Source organism: Tachypleus tridentatus, chromosome 13 (genome assembly GCF_004210375.1).
Source record: "Tachypleus tridentatus isolate NWPU-2018 chromosome 13, ASM421037v1, whole genome shotgun sequence".
Taxonomy (NCBI): Eukaryota; Metazoa; Arthropoda; class Merostomata; order Xiphosura; family Limulidae; genus Tachypleus; species Tachypleus tridentatus.
In genome coordinates, this window is record NC_134837.1 from 35,177,839 (window position 1) to 35,194,486 (window position 16,648).

Below are 16,648 nucleotides of genomic sequence, written 5' to 3' on the forward strand. Positions count from 1 at the left end.
GTGACGCCACTGCGAAAACGGCTTCTGTGGGAAGTAAACAATCTCCTTTGACACGACTCATCAAGACTTCAGCTTTATATCCTCGTAATATTAGACGAATGGTGGTTTCATGCAACTTGCCATAATGTAACTAACCTCTTAGGTTTTAATAAATTCATATTCGTGATCTGAGCAATTTATCGATATATGTATGTATATAAAGCGTACAATAAATTCATTTCGTGATGGTTTTACCTTTGAAAGAACCGTAATTAAAAACAGTGTCATTAGTTTTATTATTCTTCCCTAGGTAATTAACGACATGAAATACTTGATCGATTCGAAATTCAATAGTGAGGGTGAACAGTAAAGAAAATCCGCTACTTGTGGTTTAATTAAAGGAGCGACATAGGTCATCTAATGTTTTTTTTTTCATTTTAAAATGTCTTTAGGGACGCCACAGGGTCGCAGTAACAGTCCCGTTACAAAGTATGTTTCTTTACAGTTACCTGTTTTTGTAGTTTTTAAATTACATATTACCAGTATTGTCCATCTTGCTTTTCAAATAATCTTTCTGACGTATTCTTTCTAAATCTTTCCAATATAATACTATAATTTTTTGTGCTAGGGTTGATTGTTTGATTCTTTGTAATTAAGCACAAAGCTACACAATAAGCTATCTGTGCTTTGCCCACCACGGATATCGAAACCCGATTTGTAGCGGTGTACGTCCGTTTTGGAAACGATCTTATATGTTTTATATTTTAGAAAGTTTACATGTTCAGTGTAGTTAGAGCTTTGAACGCTACTATTCACCATTTCTTTCGTTTTTATTTTTCACATATAACTACAGTTATGGACGTTTGTATCAGATGAAGAATAAATCAGCTAGTGTTATATAACATTACTGTTCTCCACGAAGGAATTTTAGTTAAGATTTTTGGGACAAATGTACGAAACTGTTTTGTACTCTGATACAATTTTTTTATTTATTTACATTTTTTCTTCTGTACTCTCCACTGCAGGAACCTTAAGGTTTGAAGCGCTAATGTGCTCAAAATATTTCCTTAAAAGCTTTGCCATAAAAAGTTCGTTTTCTTAGAGGGAAACGAGGTAGCATTTTGTTCATCACTTTTCTCGATTTGTGTAAACATCAATTATAGTGAACTTTGTATCCACGGGCTTGAAACATATACGAATAATTCCTTTTCCAGCTTTTCATACTGTTAATGTTAAGTTCACTTGTTTTGGCGTTTAAGTTGTCTTTAATTTATCATTAATCCCATCGTAATTTTAAAGAGCAATCTAACGTCTACTCGACTTTATTTTGTACACATTTTAATAATGCCAATAAAAGAAATGTTTTACGGGAACTCTGATCCCGCTAAGTTTGTTTTATTAATGCAAGTAATAAATAATAAAAAAACAACATTGATCATTTATTTCACCCAACAGGAGTCGCTGTGAGAATAATATTTTTTTCTTTCAGTTTTGTTAAAAGGCATTTAAGCCTTTCAGAATTTTAAATCCTCCATTAAAATGTTTAAACATTAAAATCTTGCGTCGTTTATCGAAATATAAATACAGAATAATTTTGAAATATCTCATAAATACTGTATAACTGTAAAAAATTGTAATTCTTTTTCAATATATTAAAAATATTTTTGAACACATATAAGGACATTCATATTGTCTTTTAGCGTGGTTTTAAGAATTTTTTGCTGTATTTGACATGTACGGGACCTCACTGCTGTTGTGCTTGAATTAGCTTAAAGCATTGAATTTACTTTGATTTGAAAAACGTTTTGCACTGCAAAGATACTCCCGGATACTTCCTTTTGTCTTATAGTTACCCTGAAGAACTATATATCAAACTTACTTGTATGAATAAAAAGGTCTCAGCTAGAAGAAACAGTATATCAACAGCATATCTAAGAAAAATATATTTTTTTAATATTCGTGACTACTGTTGCTATGTAACAAAACTATAGGGCTGAATATGAGCTGTTAAGGAAGCAAAAACTGTATAATGGACAATGTTAGGTACTGTTACCTTTCCTTCCCCATTCTGTTACTATATTCCTAATGACTGTTGCGTGGAAAGTTATAATTGACTCGTCTACCTGATTAAGTCTTTAAGTTCAAAATCATAAATCTATACAAAAATGTAAAATAGCTTTACTTCAAGAGTTTTTTTTTGTCCCGCTTCTCGGGTGAAAGAAATAATAAAATAATATAGCCACTGAGCACAGCCAGTTACCAAACAAAAAGTAATGGCCATTAAGTCAACCAACTCTGGGTGATGGATGCTAACACACAAACATAATTGATCATCTTTATATTAAACATTGAAAACAAGTTTATTATGATAGATGTTGTTGACATCTTTCTTGTCTATATATTAAAAGACACAGATGCTAATCAGCAAGTATTGAGTGCTATTATTTAAAATGTAACACATGTACCATGTTACGTCATAATCTAATTCTATTTGGACGCCATATTAGTTTACGAGAAATTCAGATTTCCCTCTTTCTTAACACTGAAGAATACCCATCTTTTTCAAACATGAACTTTCTTGATATATAGAGTAATACAAGTTGACCAGAGTCCAGCGTAGTCGAACGGTTAACGTGCCAGACATGAGGTTATTATTCACTTTAAGCATTCCTTTAGTACACTTGTAAATGACCAACTGATACCATTTTTCCAAAGCACGTTCACTCCACGTGATGAATTATAAAATTATACATTGATCATGTCGTTATGCATGGTAAAAATTCATTTGAATTATATTTTACTGACCAAGAAACATCTGTATTAATAATATACAATAACCTGGTTCCGTAATTTGAAAACAAAGAAGTTTTATAAGGTTGTCTGATTCTGATTCGATTCAAAATAAGCCAGAATAATAGATTTTTAAACCTTGTACATATATATATATATAAATATTGATTATTGTTCTCACTAGTTCCACCAGACATAATTGTTGACGAGAGTACATCAGATGTAGTTACAAGAGAAGGAACAAATGTCACGTTGACCTGCAAGGCCAAAGGTTATCCAGAACCTAATATTACCTGGCGAAGAGAAGATGATGAACCAATACCCTTAATTCTGGGCATCGGCAAGAAACTTATAAGTAAGTGAAAAGCTAATTACATTTGTGTACAAGAAGAGCCGATAGCCAAAATTTATGAAAAGTGTCCCGTTTTGAAATAGATTTATTTATTAATTCAAGTATGACTTTCCGTCATTCCAACAACTTCGTTTTGTCGTACAGAATGTATAAACCTCTCTTTCTTTTTACGATTTAGAAAGGTTTAATTTTGTTTTCTTTAAAAGTTCGAGTAACTTGTGATAAAAATAAACGAATATGAAAATACATTTAAAAATCAGCATTTTGTCGTCTTCTTATAGTTAACTTAGTAATCCAACTGAAACATTCTCGCAAAAGTGTGTTTATATCCTCAGGTTCGTCATACGATGGAGAGGATTTAAATATCACTCGGGTAACTCGAGTCCACATGGGGGCGTACCTGTGCATAGCATCGAACGGAGTTCAACCCTCAGTTAGCAGACGAATGCTACTTCACGTTCAGTGTAAGAAGAATGTTTTTTTTTGAATTTTAAATTAGTTTAAAGCATCTAAAGAAGTTGTTTATAAATGAAGTTAAGTCGTAAATAACACCGATTTTAAGATAAGTCAATGACTTATTTCGATTACCGAGTGAAAGGTCATATCGTTTTCGTTTGATTTATTTCTAATTTTGACGATAATCATATAACTGGGAAACATACAAACGTTTTTGTATCGTTGTTAGAAAATACCTCACGACATATTTTGCTGCGATTATTACTTTCAACACTGTCTATAAGAATTGAATTTCTCTTTATAGAGATAAAAAAAAACGAACAGTTGAATTCGTTCTACAATTTGGAGCGTAAGACTACATAAGTTCTGTCTGGCCATAGCCGTTCCTAGTTTTGAACTGATAGACTAAAGAGAGGTAAAGCAGCAAGACAAGGAGACCTTCCGCCAAATCTTTAGCTATTCGTATATGACCGGATAGCGCAATCTGATTGCCACTTTTACTCTTATAACGCATCTGTGAGCCTAAACTGTAAAGCAGGTTCTTTCAGTCCAAGCAAACTAACCAGTGGAATAATATCAGTTTATACAACTGACCTTCAAAACAACCTCTTCAACACAGTAAAAAACTGTGAATAAACAGTATTTCAAATATGTCGCTTCCAAACGCTAGCTAAACACCCTCTATCTTCATCAACGTCTGTGCTCGTTAATACAGGTTGGACATACCAGAAAAGCAAAAAGTAATGCAATTTCAAAGCAGTCATAAGACTGAAAATAAGATAGAAAATTATTTTAGTAGAGAAACCGTACATATTATCTACCAATGTTGCCTAAAGTGACTACTCTTAAGGAGTTACATTGTTGCCAAGATTGAAATTATTCTCTAATCAAATGGCATTTTCTCTCGCAGCTGTGACCTAAATGGCTTTGGTGTCAGGTAAAAATCCTCGTGCTTTTAGACAGTGAGCTTGTATCAAGGTTTTGTTTTAAATATCTGGAGACATTTTATAAAATCAATATTTTAAAAGAACTGTAGAAAAAATCGAAGAAGATATTTTATTTACAGAGAACACTGGTTAGCACAAAAACGTTGTTGAGGTTCCCACCCAGGTTGTTAAATAACCAAAACTATTTTTATTAACGTTATTTGTTATTTTGAATTAAGCACAAAGCTACACAATGGGCTATCTGTGCTCTGCCCACCACGGGTATCGAAACCCGGTTTTTAGCGTTGTAAGTCCACAGGTGTTATTAACGATCAAATATGATTATCGTAGCCAAGCTGCTTTCAATAAAGCATTTTTTTCTCGACCTAAATGGTAAGTCTGCGAGTTTCAAACTCTACAAAACAGGTTTCGATAGCTGCGGTGAGCGTAGAACAGATAGTTCATTGTGGGTCCTTGTGTGCTTGAAAAGAAACAAATTAAATATAAGTAAAATTATTAAAACAAGTTATCTAATTTAACATAAAGAGTGTAATTACCAGTAACTTCTGTGAATTTTGAACCTAAATATCCTAGAAAAGATAATTTAATAAAATCCATAATAAAAAAGTGTAAAATAGAAATGTTAAGTCACATTGCTGACTAACACAGTAAAAGAACCGAATCACCACCAATTATAAAAGTGAAATTCATTAATTATGATATTGTTGGTATGACCACAATTCTTATTGATAATAACAAATTGAAACGAATTACCCATTACGGTAAACAAATGAGTCAATTATATTTTATGTTATACAAATAAACTTCTTAGTTATTTTTATATATATGGTATTGAGCAAGAGCTACTCCAATGATACGGTATTCGTGAACTACGTCACTTCCAGACATTATTATTTAACTAAGACACAGAAACTATGAACATTTCCTGCTCGTAATTACTATTTAGCCATGACGTGGTAGTCATGAAATACCTCTGTCTCTCCCTGACATTGTCTTTTAGCCACGATACAGTAATCGCGAGCTATTCTATATCTTGACATTACTATTTAGTCAAGGTAGTAAGAACTGTCCCATGTCTTGTTATTACTATTTAGTAAAGGTAGTAAGAGTTGTCCCATATCTTGACATTACTATTCAGTCACGGTAGTAAGAACTGTCCCATGTCTTGACATTACTATTCAGTCACGGTAGTCAAAATCCATCTCATATCTTTACATTACTATTTAGTCACAGTAGTCAAAATCTATCCCATATCTTGACATTACTATTTAGTCACAGTAGTCAAAATCTATCCCATATCTTGACATTACTCAATTCCTGAACGTATTTTTGATAACAATAGTCAGGAAAAATGTACGTTTATTCTCTGACATTACTTTTTTGTCAAAATATAAACTACTTCCTGTTATATCACGTAAAACTATTGAGTAAGTTTTCTTAATGTACTGAAAAGAAATATAATTTCTTATGTTATGATATTTTCCGAGTATATATTTAAAATTTATTTTTTTTAGTTTCATGTGGTTTTGTGGATTTCAGTAAATACAAAATACAATGAAACGAATTTTTAAAAAATATAGTAAGTGTTTGCTTATCATCACAGATTTTAAGTATATATTTTCTCATCCATTCTGATTCAGTTCCCCCAGTTTTGTGGGTTCCAAACCAGCTGGTGGGCGCACATATTGGAAAGGAAGTTATGTTAGACTGTCACAGTGAGGCCTATCCTGTTTCTATCAATTTCTGGAAGAAGAAAGAAGGTGATATGATTCTGTCAAACGAAGAAATTGAAGTGTCTTTAAAAGAAAAAGCTTACAAAGTTCATATGAGATTAACCATAAGCAATCTCCATGCAGAAGATTTTGGGACCTATATTTGCTTCGCCAAAAATTCCTTGGGGTCAACCGAAGGATCAATCCGCCTCTATGGTAAGAGCTGTAAATGATGCATTATAGTGACCTGTTCTAATATTTTATTCTCAGATAGGAAAGGCTGGGGATGGTTGATTCACGTTGTTTTTATAATCTTTAAATATAAGATAAGAAATTTTGATACCAACATAAGAGCATCTTTCTATATATAAAAACAAATCACTTACCTACATGTATACGTAAGAAAAAACTGTAATGCAAAATGTTGAATACAGTTTTGCTTTTCTAATTGTAGTAAAAAAAAACGCTCTAAACGTCCACCTGCTTTGGTCACACACTTGCTTGATAGCACTTCAAGTCTAAAATATATCATATAATGTTATTTTTCAAAAATGTTTCAAATTCGACCACCAAAAGACCTCGTAATTTTTAGTTGAGATTTGGTTGTACTTATATGCATGTGAAAACCAAACACTTACGCCATGGAAAATCTAATTATTATGGCAGGACAGTGACACAGATGAAGTATTTATATGCTTAATTCCAAGTGAACTTTGAAATATTATCACTTTCAGAAGTTATATGCCAAAATATGGGTTATTTTTTTTTGGAAAAGACCTAACCTGTTACTTTCATCTATTCCCTTGGAAAGTCAGTTTGGTTGTGTTAACAAAGGGTAAGTTCGGTGAATGTTACAAAATGGATCTTTAGGGCTCCCTGAACTTTCTACTTTGGGGTTTTAAGGTCGTATTCTAAATTATTGTTTGAATTTTGCCCATTACTGTTTGGTGTGTTAATGAAAATATTTTGTATCTTAAAAAAAAATCTTCATTTATCATTCTTTAGATCAAAATCATATTCGTATCGATTGTATTTTCATAACAATCAATTAAAAATTTCACAAATTTTCAATGTTATGACATACATATAAATTTTTGTCTTTAAGGGCAGTGATCAGTTGTTTTTGTTTTTTATTTCTGTTAGAGTAGATATTTTAAACTTAGTTACATATATATTTATATAACTAAGGTTTAACAAGTCTATTGGTGACTGTGCCAGGCTGCTTCACGTAAGGTCTGGTGTTCATCTGTGATATACCACTGAAAATTCCGCGCATTCTCAGCAGCTATGACGTTAGAATCGCAACAGTCAATGTATTTGATTACATATTATAACGTATACCTATAAAGCAGAGGTTGCTACTGACTTTCGGTAATTCGAAATTAAGATCAGCTATGCCTAAACCTGAGAAACTTATAAGCAGTTTCTAGTGCTAAATAAAGAAGTGCCAGAACGCATTGAACCGTTTATTACGGAATTTGCGTTTGCTTTTACCATTCCAAAGAAAATGTTTTGTGAGGAAGAAGTGACGCTAACCAAAGTGTTCAGAGAGTTCACTTATACATTTGGAAATTCTGGGTATCAAGAAACATTAGAACGGATTCAAAAGAGATGTGTGTGTCGTTGTTAAGAGACATCTTACGTTGAAAATGTCTAAGTCTACTCTGTACAACTAACGATTTTTTAGATTTATTAAGAAAAACAGGCTTGTTAAACTACGAATATGGCCCGGCATGGCCAAGCGTGTTAAGGCGTGCGACTCGTAATCTGAGAGTCGCGGGTTGGCATCCACGTCGCGCCAAACATGCTCTCCCTCCCAGCCGTGGGGGCGTTACAATGTGACGGTCAATCCCACTATTCGTTGGTAGAAGAGTAGCCCAAGAGTTGGCGTTGGGTAGTGATGACTAGCTGCCTTCCCTTTAGTCTTACACTGCTAAATTAGGGACGGCTAGCACAGATAGCCCTCGAGTAGCTTTGTGCGAAATTCCAAAACAAACAAACAAACAAACTACGAATATACTTCATATACACATTCTGTGGTGCAACAATAATATAGTTGTGTAAGGTGTGGTAATATTTTTCTTAATACACACTTGAAGGTATATGAAGCTTTAGACTGAAGTTGTCTTATTTTTCTTAACATCCAAATGAAAATAAATGATGCTTTAAATTACTTGTAAAGGTTTTTACATATTTTGCTCTGTGCTTGGAAGACAGACTTTGAGACATTTTTAATTGATGAATGTTCGTTATCATTCCGCGGTACACTGTGAGTAAATTATGAAACCTAAAATTCCCAATACACAATAATTGTCATAAAAAGCTATTACAAGTCATTTCATTGTCTCAAAAGCAGCAGAAAATCCCCCAAAAAACAAGGAATTTGTGGGGAAATCACTAGTGATTTTAATTATCATTTAACTAATCAGTTTTAATATGTTACAACACCATACTCCATACTCCATACACCATACTCCACTGATGATATCAATAAGTGTTTTTTTCTTCTACGACAATGAAGGAAGCCAAAATCCCTGATCCCTTAGTGATAAAAAGAGGGAATGGGACGAACACTACAGTTAAAATCCCTTTTAAAATGTCACATGTAATATTTATCTTATGTAGTAACGCAATATATGAAGTTTTTCATCATATCATAGATGTCCGTTATTAGAGTAATTTCTAATGTAATGTATCTACTTTTTTATTGTATCAGAGATACCTATACCCACATCCATCTCCAATGATGCATCAGGAAAGTTTAAACACATCAACAGTGGTAAGTTAAACTACTACTTACAATAGTATTTTCAGGTTTTATGAGTGGTCATACATGCTCATAAATTATTTACTTTAGTTTGTAAAAGTAAATTCAAATTTCTATGCACTCCTACGTTTGCATGATTTTAAGTATGCAACGAAGTTCGTTCTCTCACGTATCGATACAAAACTAGAATTCAACCACACATACAATTATCATTATAACACATAAAGATAATATAGATACATATATTATTCAAATACAGCATGGTATATGCATTTGGTATGTTTGATACCTCTATGACAATGATTATAATAACCGAATTTCAGTTTAAGTTTATAAGTTTCGGTCTTTTTGGATTTACATAAATTGTGATAAGATGTTTTTCCAGCTAATCAGTAACAGAGCCGCATTTCACTTTCTGCTTTTGAATCATTATGTACTATTGATTATTGTTATTAAAAATGTCTTTCCTTGTAAACTTTTTTTATAAAGGTGTCAGTAACTTACTCACCAAATACAAGTATAACCAATCTCCTTATTTATATCATGCCTTTTAGTAGTTCGAATTCCCGTTGCACCAAACAAGCTCGACCTTTCAACCGTGAGGGCGTTATAAAGTGACGGTCAATCCCACTATTTGTTGGTAAAAGAGTAGCCCAAGAATTGGCGGTGGGTAGTGATGACTAGCTGCCTTCCCTCTAGTCTTACACTGCTAAATTAGGGACGGCTAGCACAGATAACCCAACGTGAAGCTTTGCGCGAAATAAAAAAAACAAAAAAGCAAGCCCTTCAGTATTTGACCTTCGGCGTCATCTAATATTTAAATATCATATTCTATCATATTTTTAATTGTATTTTACTTGTTAAAACATGAAACCGTTTACAGTTTTAGATAAGAAACACTGTAGCTTGTGGCTCAATCTGTAGTAAAAAGCATGTTCTTCTGTACATCAATTGTAGCCTTCGTTGGCACAGCTAATTGTTAAACGTATTAAAATATATCTTTGAGGATTTGGCTTTTTTTCTTTCGCCTATTTCTAAGTAGACATTCTTGTTCTTGTTAAATCGCAGTACGCAAAATCAAGATGGAGCTGAAATTAATAAAAACTTTTAACACAGTGCGTCATAGTGGCTACAGAAAGATTTTTGTGCTAACTTTCGCGATGTTTAATTGATTTCAACATATGGGAAACGATAACCTTTATTTAAAACACAAACTGTTATAGGATCAGAAAAACCTGGTTCAACATTATTAACCTGACTTTAAATTTATAAACATGTTAGTGTGTTGCTTTGAAATATTTTACATGAACTTGTGATCTGTCGAACGTGGGTATCGAAACTCAATTTTTGGTATAATAAGTCCCAAGTCTTGCCGCTGAACCAGTGAAGGGCGAAATTATAAACGTAAATGTAATGGAGCAATTCTTTTTTTTTTTTTTTCAAGGATAACGATTTGTCAAGATAAATTGGTTTCACAATAATATAGTGAACTGACCTGTGACCTCTGTATTTGTCGACAAGCACAAAATTACACAATGTGATATTCGTCATGTTACAACTGCAGAGAAGGGAGAAGTCTATATTTGAAACAAAGATGTCCAGTTTTGAGTTACAACGTACATCGAAGTTAAAAACAAACAAATTTAGTTGTGAGTTACAACGAACATCGACGATAAAAACAAACAAATCTGGTTTCTAAGTTACAACGAACATCGACGATAAAAACAAGCAAATTTATTTTCGAAGTTACGACGTACGTCGTCCTATAAAGAACTTCGATAAAACGTTTGATTTTGGATTACTACTGTCAGTAAGAAACGTGATGTAGAACGACATGTTAATATTAAAAGATAAGGAAACGTTAATAATATAGAGCAACAAACATACGAGTGATACAGTTAATAAACATTTCTTTCTTGTTTTTGATATCTGTGACTGTATCAATTTGTTATTACACCACATGGGACGTAAAAATGGCCAAAATAATAAATGCTTTTGACAGGTTTTGGCTAAAAGTGTGATATTTAGCTAATCCATAAGAGTTAGAGCTCTAATTTGTGTACATTTTACGTTTATTGTACGATTGCTAGTGATTAACACGTGAAACAGTGTGCTGAGTTCAAAAAATAACTTGCATGCTAAGAATAATGGATGAATACACTCGAATTAAGTTTTTTTATTGGTTGTGCCCATTTTCTAAATAAGCTTAAAAGGCTGAACAATGCTTTGGACATTTAATTATGTTTGCTTGTAGTGGATTGTTTTTATTATGCTTTACGTATTTTACTTCAACTACGTTATTATAAATGTATGTAATCGTCTGGCAGTTTGTTAATATTCTACTGTTTTTACTCATATAGTGACAATGCATGGTAATTGAATTATTTGATCTACTGCGGAGACCTTATGATAAGTTTATTTTGTTTCAAATTTTATTTCACATTATAACCAAATATTCATTACTTTTGTTGTATATACGAAAAATTAGGAAGTTTGTTACATACCACTCATAACCGAAGTTTTACTGTTATTCAGTTATGACAGCTATTATAATAATTGATAATATGTTGATGAGTTGCTTTTTTGTTTGTTTAAACACGAAGCTACACAAAAGGTTATCTGTGTTGTGCCTATCGCAGGGATCTATCCTCGATGTTTAGTGTTATAAGAAACTCTCAATCTAGCTGCTGAGCCCCAGGGAAGAGAAAAGCGTATAATAATTAAAATTCATGATATAGTAATCTAACACGTTTTTAAGGTACAACATTACTGTGGAATTGTTCGTAATATTTAATGTATTTTTACCTCAATATTTTATACTATTAAATAAAATGTGATAAGAAAACATACATTGCACGTAATAATCTCAAACCCCTACTACCTTAACAGACTTTCCGAAGCATCAGAGTCTTGGATCTGCTAAATCTTCTAGAGGTTTTAATATGGAAAAAGAGCCACCTGCTATAGAAGGTAATATGAAAAATATACCATACTTTTGCTGTATCATAACAGGAAATCATTTATAATTTGTCTTTGCTATAACGCACTGAAAATACTATTAATGTACAGTCTGATATTTTATTAAACTTATTTCAAGTTCAAGTTGCAACGTTTAAGCTCAGAATAAAGGTCGTGGTGAAATGTATAATATCCTCTTTTTAGCTATAGAACGTTTCACAGTGTAAAAAGTTATTGAGTTAATCTAATGTGAATAATTGAATTATTACGAATGTAAGTTTGTTTCAAACTTACGACAAAATAAGTGTTTGACCAACTGAAAATTAAAATTTGGATTCCACTGTAAACTTTCAATTAACAGCAGTACGGACGTATCCCATCCATACCTGCAGTCATGTACAGGAGAACCAACAACTCCGTAACAAACTGGATTTCACTAACCTACTGCTCAGTTCTGTCGTCAACGTTCAAGTGTTTTGGAATCCCTTGTTACTAATTAAATCCGATACAAGTTAGCTACAACCAGATTCTATGTACTGACTAATGAAACGAAAATCTCTCACCTACAACTTTGACAGAATAACTGAAAGATTACTGTGCGATCATTACTCCATTCCTTCTTTTATTTTTAACTATCCTCTAAATAGGTAGTAATAATGTTTGTAAAATGAGGAATTATTACAGTTTACTGGAAGGTATTCTTTCGTTAAACCAATATTTTATTATTTTTAACAACGTTTTGATTTTTTTTTTCAGGAGTTTACTTTTGTTGTAAAAGTATTTAAAACATATATATGTGTGTGTGTGTGTGTGTGTGTATCTGTGTTAGTTTGTTACGTTTTATACCCCACATTATAACATTATAGCTTATACCCTGGGACCCTTTCAATTAACACAGCATTTTAAAATTTTTTTCAGCTTTTTTATGGTTATAAGAAACTAATACAATTTGTTATAGGTTTAGATTTCCTGATTTTGACGCAATCTTTCCTTATGATTTTGTTTTAATTTTACGTAAATCTACCAATATTAATATGCTTTTTAAATATATATAAATTCAAAGTAAATACATTGTTCATGTGTCACTGTTTTATGCGAATATCTTATGAATTTCACATACGATTTTAATAAAGGGTCGTAGAGAAAAGTTATTAATGATTTTTCTACGTTTCAAACTGTTCTGAAAGACAATCCTTGCAACATCTTGAAAGACAGGCAAGATGTAACGAGGAAACAATTAACTCTATTCATATACGGAACAGAAAATTTTGATTTTATAGAACGGTGTCGACTTAGGACCGTGCTGTAATTCCTAGTACATGTTATATCACGTAAAATGATTAATTACATAATATTAACAATCATGTTTCTTGCTCTGCGTAACACGTAAAGGTTATTTATGATGAATGTGTATATTATGACTGGCGTTAGAGATTAGGCTAAACCTCATGTTTTAACCATAGTTCTGTATTGGGAGAGAAATTATCAGCGACGAGTACAGGATTTATACCTTTATCGGAGAAACATCACAGCACTGAATTATAGAATAATCACTTAACTGTATCAAATCCGTTGTAAGAGCTCACCTCAGATATAACTCTTATGACATGAAATTATGAGTAAGGATATTTTGTTATTAAAAGTAGCAATAATTGCTAATTTCGAGAAGAGACTGGTAAATAACATCAATTGCAGTTTGTTTAACACTTTGAATTTTCTTCGGTGATTTTTCATTACTATTAGTTGTGAAATTGGGGCAATTATGTAACCAAAACAGCACATTTTCTTAGTTTTTTTTCTGTTTTATTGTCTTATTTCTAAACAGTCACTGTTCGGCATGGTCAGGTGGTTAGGACGCTCGACTCGTAATCTGCATGTTCGAATCCTCGTCGTACCAAACTTGTTTGCCCTTTCAGGCGTGGGGGCATTATAATGTGACGGTCAATCCTACTATTCGTTGGTAAAAGAGTAGCCAAAGAGTTGGTGGTGAGTGGTGATGACTAGCTGCCCTCCCTCTAGTCTTACACTGCTAAATTAGGGACGGCTAGCGCAGATAGCCCTCGTCTAGCTTTGTACGAAATTCAAAAACAAACAACTTTAAGCAGTCGTCAAACACACATACATATTACGTTTCATTCCTTTTTTTAAAAATTTGATTGCACTGATGTCCTAGATGTTTCTGTAAAAATTCTGCTTTCTTGAAATTTCTTTTTCCCACTGTGTGGCCATTTTAACGAATGTTACCTAAAATAATCTACAAATAAATGGAGACATTTTCTCTCACTGCTTTATGCACAGAACAGTTCTAAACGTACATAAGACGCAGCAGAAGATACCCCCAGCTAATACAGTAGTAAGTCTACGGATTTACAGCGCTATAATTAGGGGTTCGATTCCACGCGGTGAGCTAGGCAGATAGCCCCACATAGCTTTGCTATAAGAAAAACACAGGAACAAAATTACATTCAGTAACTAAATCCAAATATCTTGTTTATTCTCAAGTTTACGAGACGCATGTATTTTCTATAAGTTAATCAGATGACTAACTGTGTATCGGTTTTATTTTATATGTTAGTTAATGATTTGAATAGTTGTGATAGGTGTAGAAGTGTTGTTTGAATATGTAAATCTTGTTTTATTTTTTTATTTTCAGGCACCATCAGCAATTCAGCAGAAAGTTGGAGAAACAAGCCACTACTTTCGATCATTTTTCTTTGGATTATGAACCCTTATATTCGTATAACTTTCTGATATATGTTGTGTTTGGTGACAGTGTAACAGTAGATATACTTAAGATCTGGCGTTTACTGATCGATTTAGGTTCTAATGAGTTTCTTAGCTAAAAATAAATAAAAGTGCTCAAATGTCTTACTTTTTTTCATTTGAAATATGCAAGAAAGACTTGCAAAATTAATCCACAGCATAGAAACGAACGATTTGGAAACATTTAAGGGACTAAAAATCTATTCGCGATCTAATGAAGGAAAAATAGTAATAAATGTATTGAATCCCGTCGAAAATTTTAACTGATTTTTTTACGACACTTGTATTTTCATTTTGGAAAGATAACATTTTGCAAAAAAAAAATCACATAAATAGTAAGAAAGAAACTAATGTTTACCTTACCCTCTCACGTATCAAATAGAATAATAACTAATTACGGGGAGAAATTTTAAAGGGTATTTTATCCATTTAGTTGTGATTGTAATGAAACTATTTTGTGAGTCTTAAAACGGGCAGTATTATTGTATTTACAACAGTGAAGAAAAATTGATTTTGTGTTTTTAATCGTAACGATTATTTTTTCTTCTATAGAAGTGTAGGATCACAATATATTTGTATTATTTTTTTTAGGATTAAACATGTTTCTTTTCTAAGCAGTATAATCACTGTTTTATGCTTCGGAGCCGGAAAGTACTTATTTTACGCTCGAGATCCGGAAAGTATTTGTTTTATGTTTCAGACCTTGTCAGTGTTTCTTTTATGCTTCAGAGCCACACAGTGATTATTTTATGTTTCTGAGTCAAAGAATGCGTTTGTTTTTGTTTCTACAAGGAGATGTAGAGGATTTTTTTATTTCTGAACAGAAGAATGACGTGATTTCAGATTTACAACCCAGATAGCGATTGTGTGGTTTATTTTTTTATTGTTTTGTGTTTTGTTGTTGTAGTTTGTTTTTTACAGTAGACAGTATTTCTTTGATTTCTATAAGAATACGTGAATTATTTTATCTTTTAATCAGGACTGTAATTGTTCTTTTTTATTTCGTGTTCAGGCCCGGAATGGTCAGGTAATTAGGGCGCTTGACTCCTCACCTAAAAGTCTCTGGTTCCAATCCCTGTCACACCAAATATGTTCGTCCTTTCAACTGAAAGTGCATCATAATGTTACAGCCAATCTCATTATTCGTTGGAGTTGGCGGTGAGGGGGGGTGACCATCTGCCTTCCATCTAGTCTTACGCTGGTAAATAAGGGACGGCGAGCGCACATAGCCTCCGTGTTTTGCGCGAAAACAAACGAACAAAAAAAAACGATTATTCGTGTTCGCGGCTTCTTCAATGTTCTAATCGAATCCACGAGATAATATTCGGTTCCTTTGTGTTTCTTAACGGGATCTTCTGAGTTTTAAGTATGGTTATTATTATTTAGCGCAAGGCGACAGAGTGAACAATCTACGATCAGTCCACCGTAGTGAACTGAATCCCGGAATTTAGCATTTTAGATCCTTAAATTCACCACTCACCAAATCGGGAAATTTGTAGATAGACGATAATATTGTTACTTCATTCGAGATTGTTCCTTTATGTGAATATGATAAACCATGTTTTACACTACACTGTGGCTGGGCTCAGTGGTAACTCTGAGAGCTTATAACACTCAAAATCGGTTTCGGTAGCTGCGATGGTCAGAGTACAGATGATAGCCGATCGTGTAGGTTTGTGCGTAACAAAAACAAACACACGCGCACATTTTAGATAACATCAATCCATAAAGATTGTAACAGTATTATCCAAAAAAATATGAATTATAAACAAAAAAAGCAAAAGTTTTATCTTACATTCATTCCTTTAAGGCAGGTATATTAAAGGGAAACTCCATCTTTGATGATATATATTTACTATATGTGAAAGTATTGTATTTACTTAAAAATATATAAGCATATACACTGATTATAGAACATAATTAT

At 32.7% G+C, this 16,648-nt stretch overlaps 1 protein-coding gene across 1 annotated transcript in view; it reads left to right on the top strand.

Moving 5' to 3' along the window:
• LOC143237293 (lachesin-like) overlaps positions 1-15,280 on the top strand; it is a 102,369-nt gene extending 87,089 nt beyond the window's left edge. The window contains exons 4-9 of the mRNA XM_076476372.1: positions 2,954-3,124; positions 3,457-3,585; positions 6,165-6,452; positions 8,953-9,015; positions 11,893-11,973; positions 14,615-15,280. Coding sequence (XP_076332487.1) covers positions 2,954-3,124; positions 3,457-3,585; positions 6,165-6,452; positions 8,953-9,015; positions 11,893-11,973; positions 14,615-14,712 — 830 coding nt within the window. The 3' untranslated portion in view covers positions 14,713-15,280. The remainder of the gene's footprint in view (positions 1-2,953; positions 3,125-3,456; positions 3,586-6,164; positions 6,453-8,952; positions 9,016-11,892; positions 11,974-14,614) is intronic.
• Positions 15,281-16,648: the final 1,368 nt, after the last annotated feature.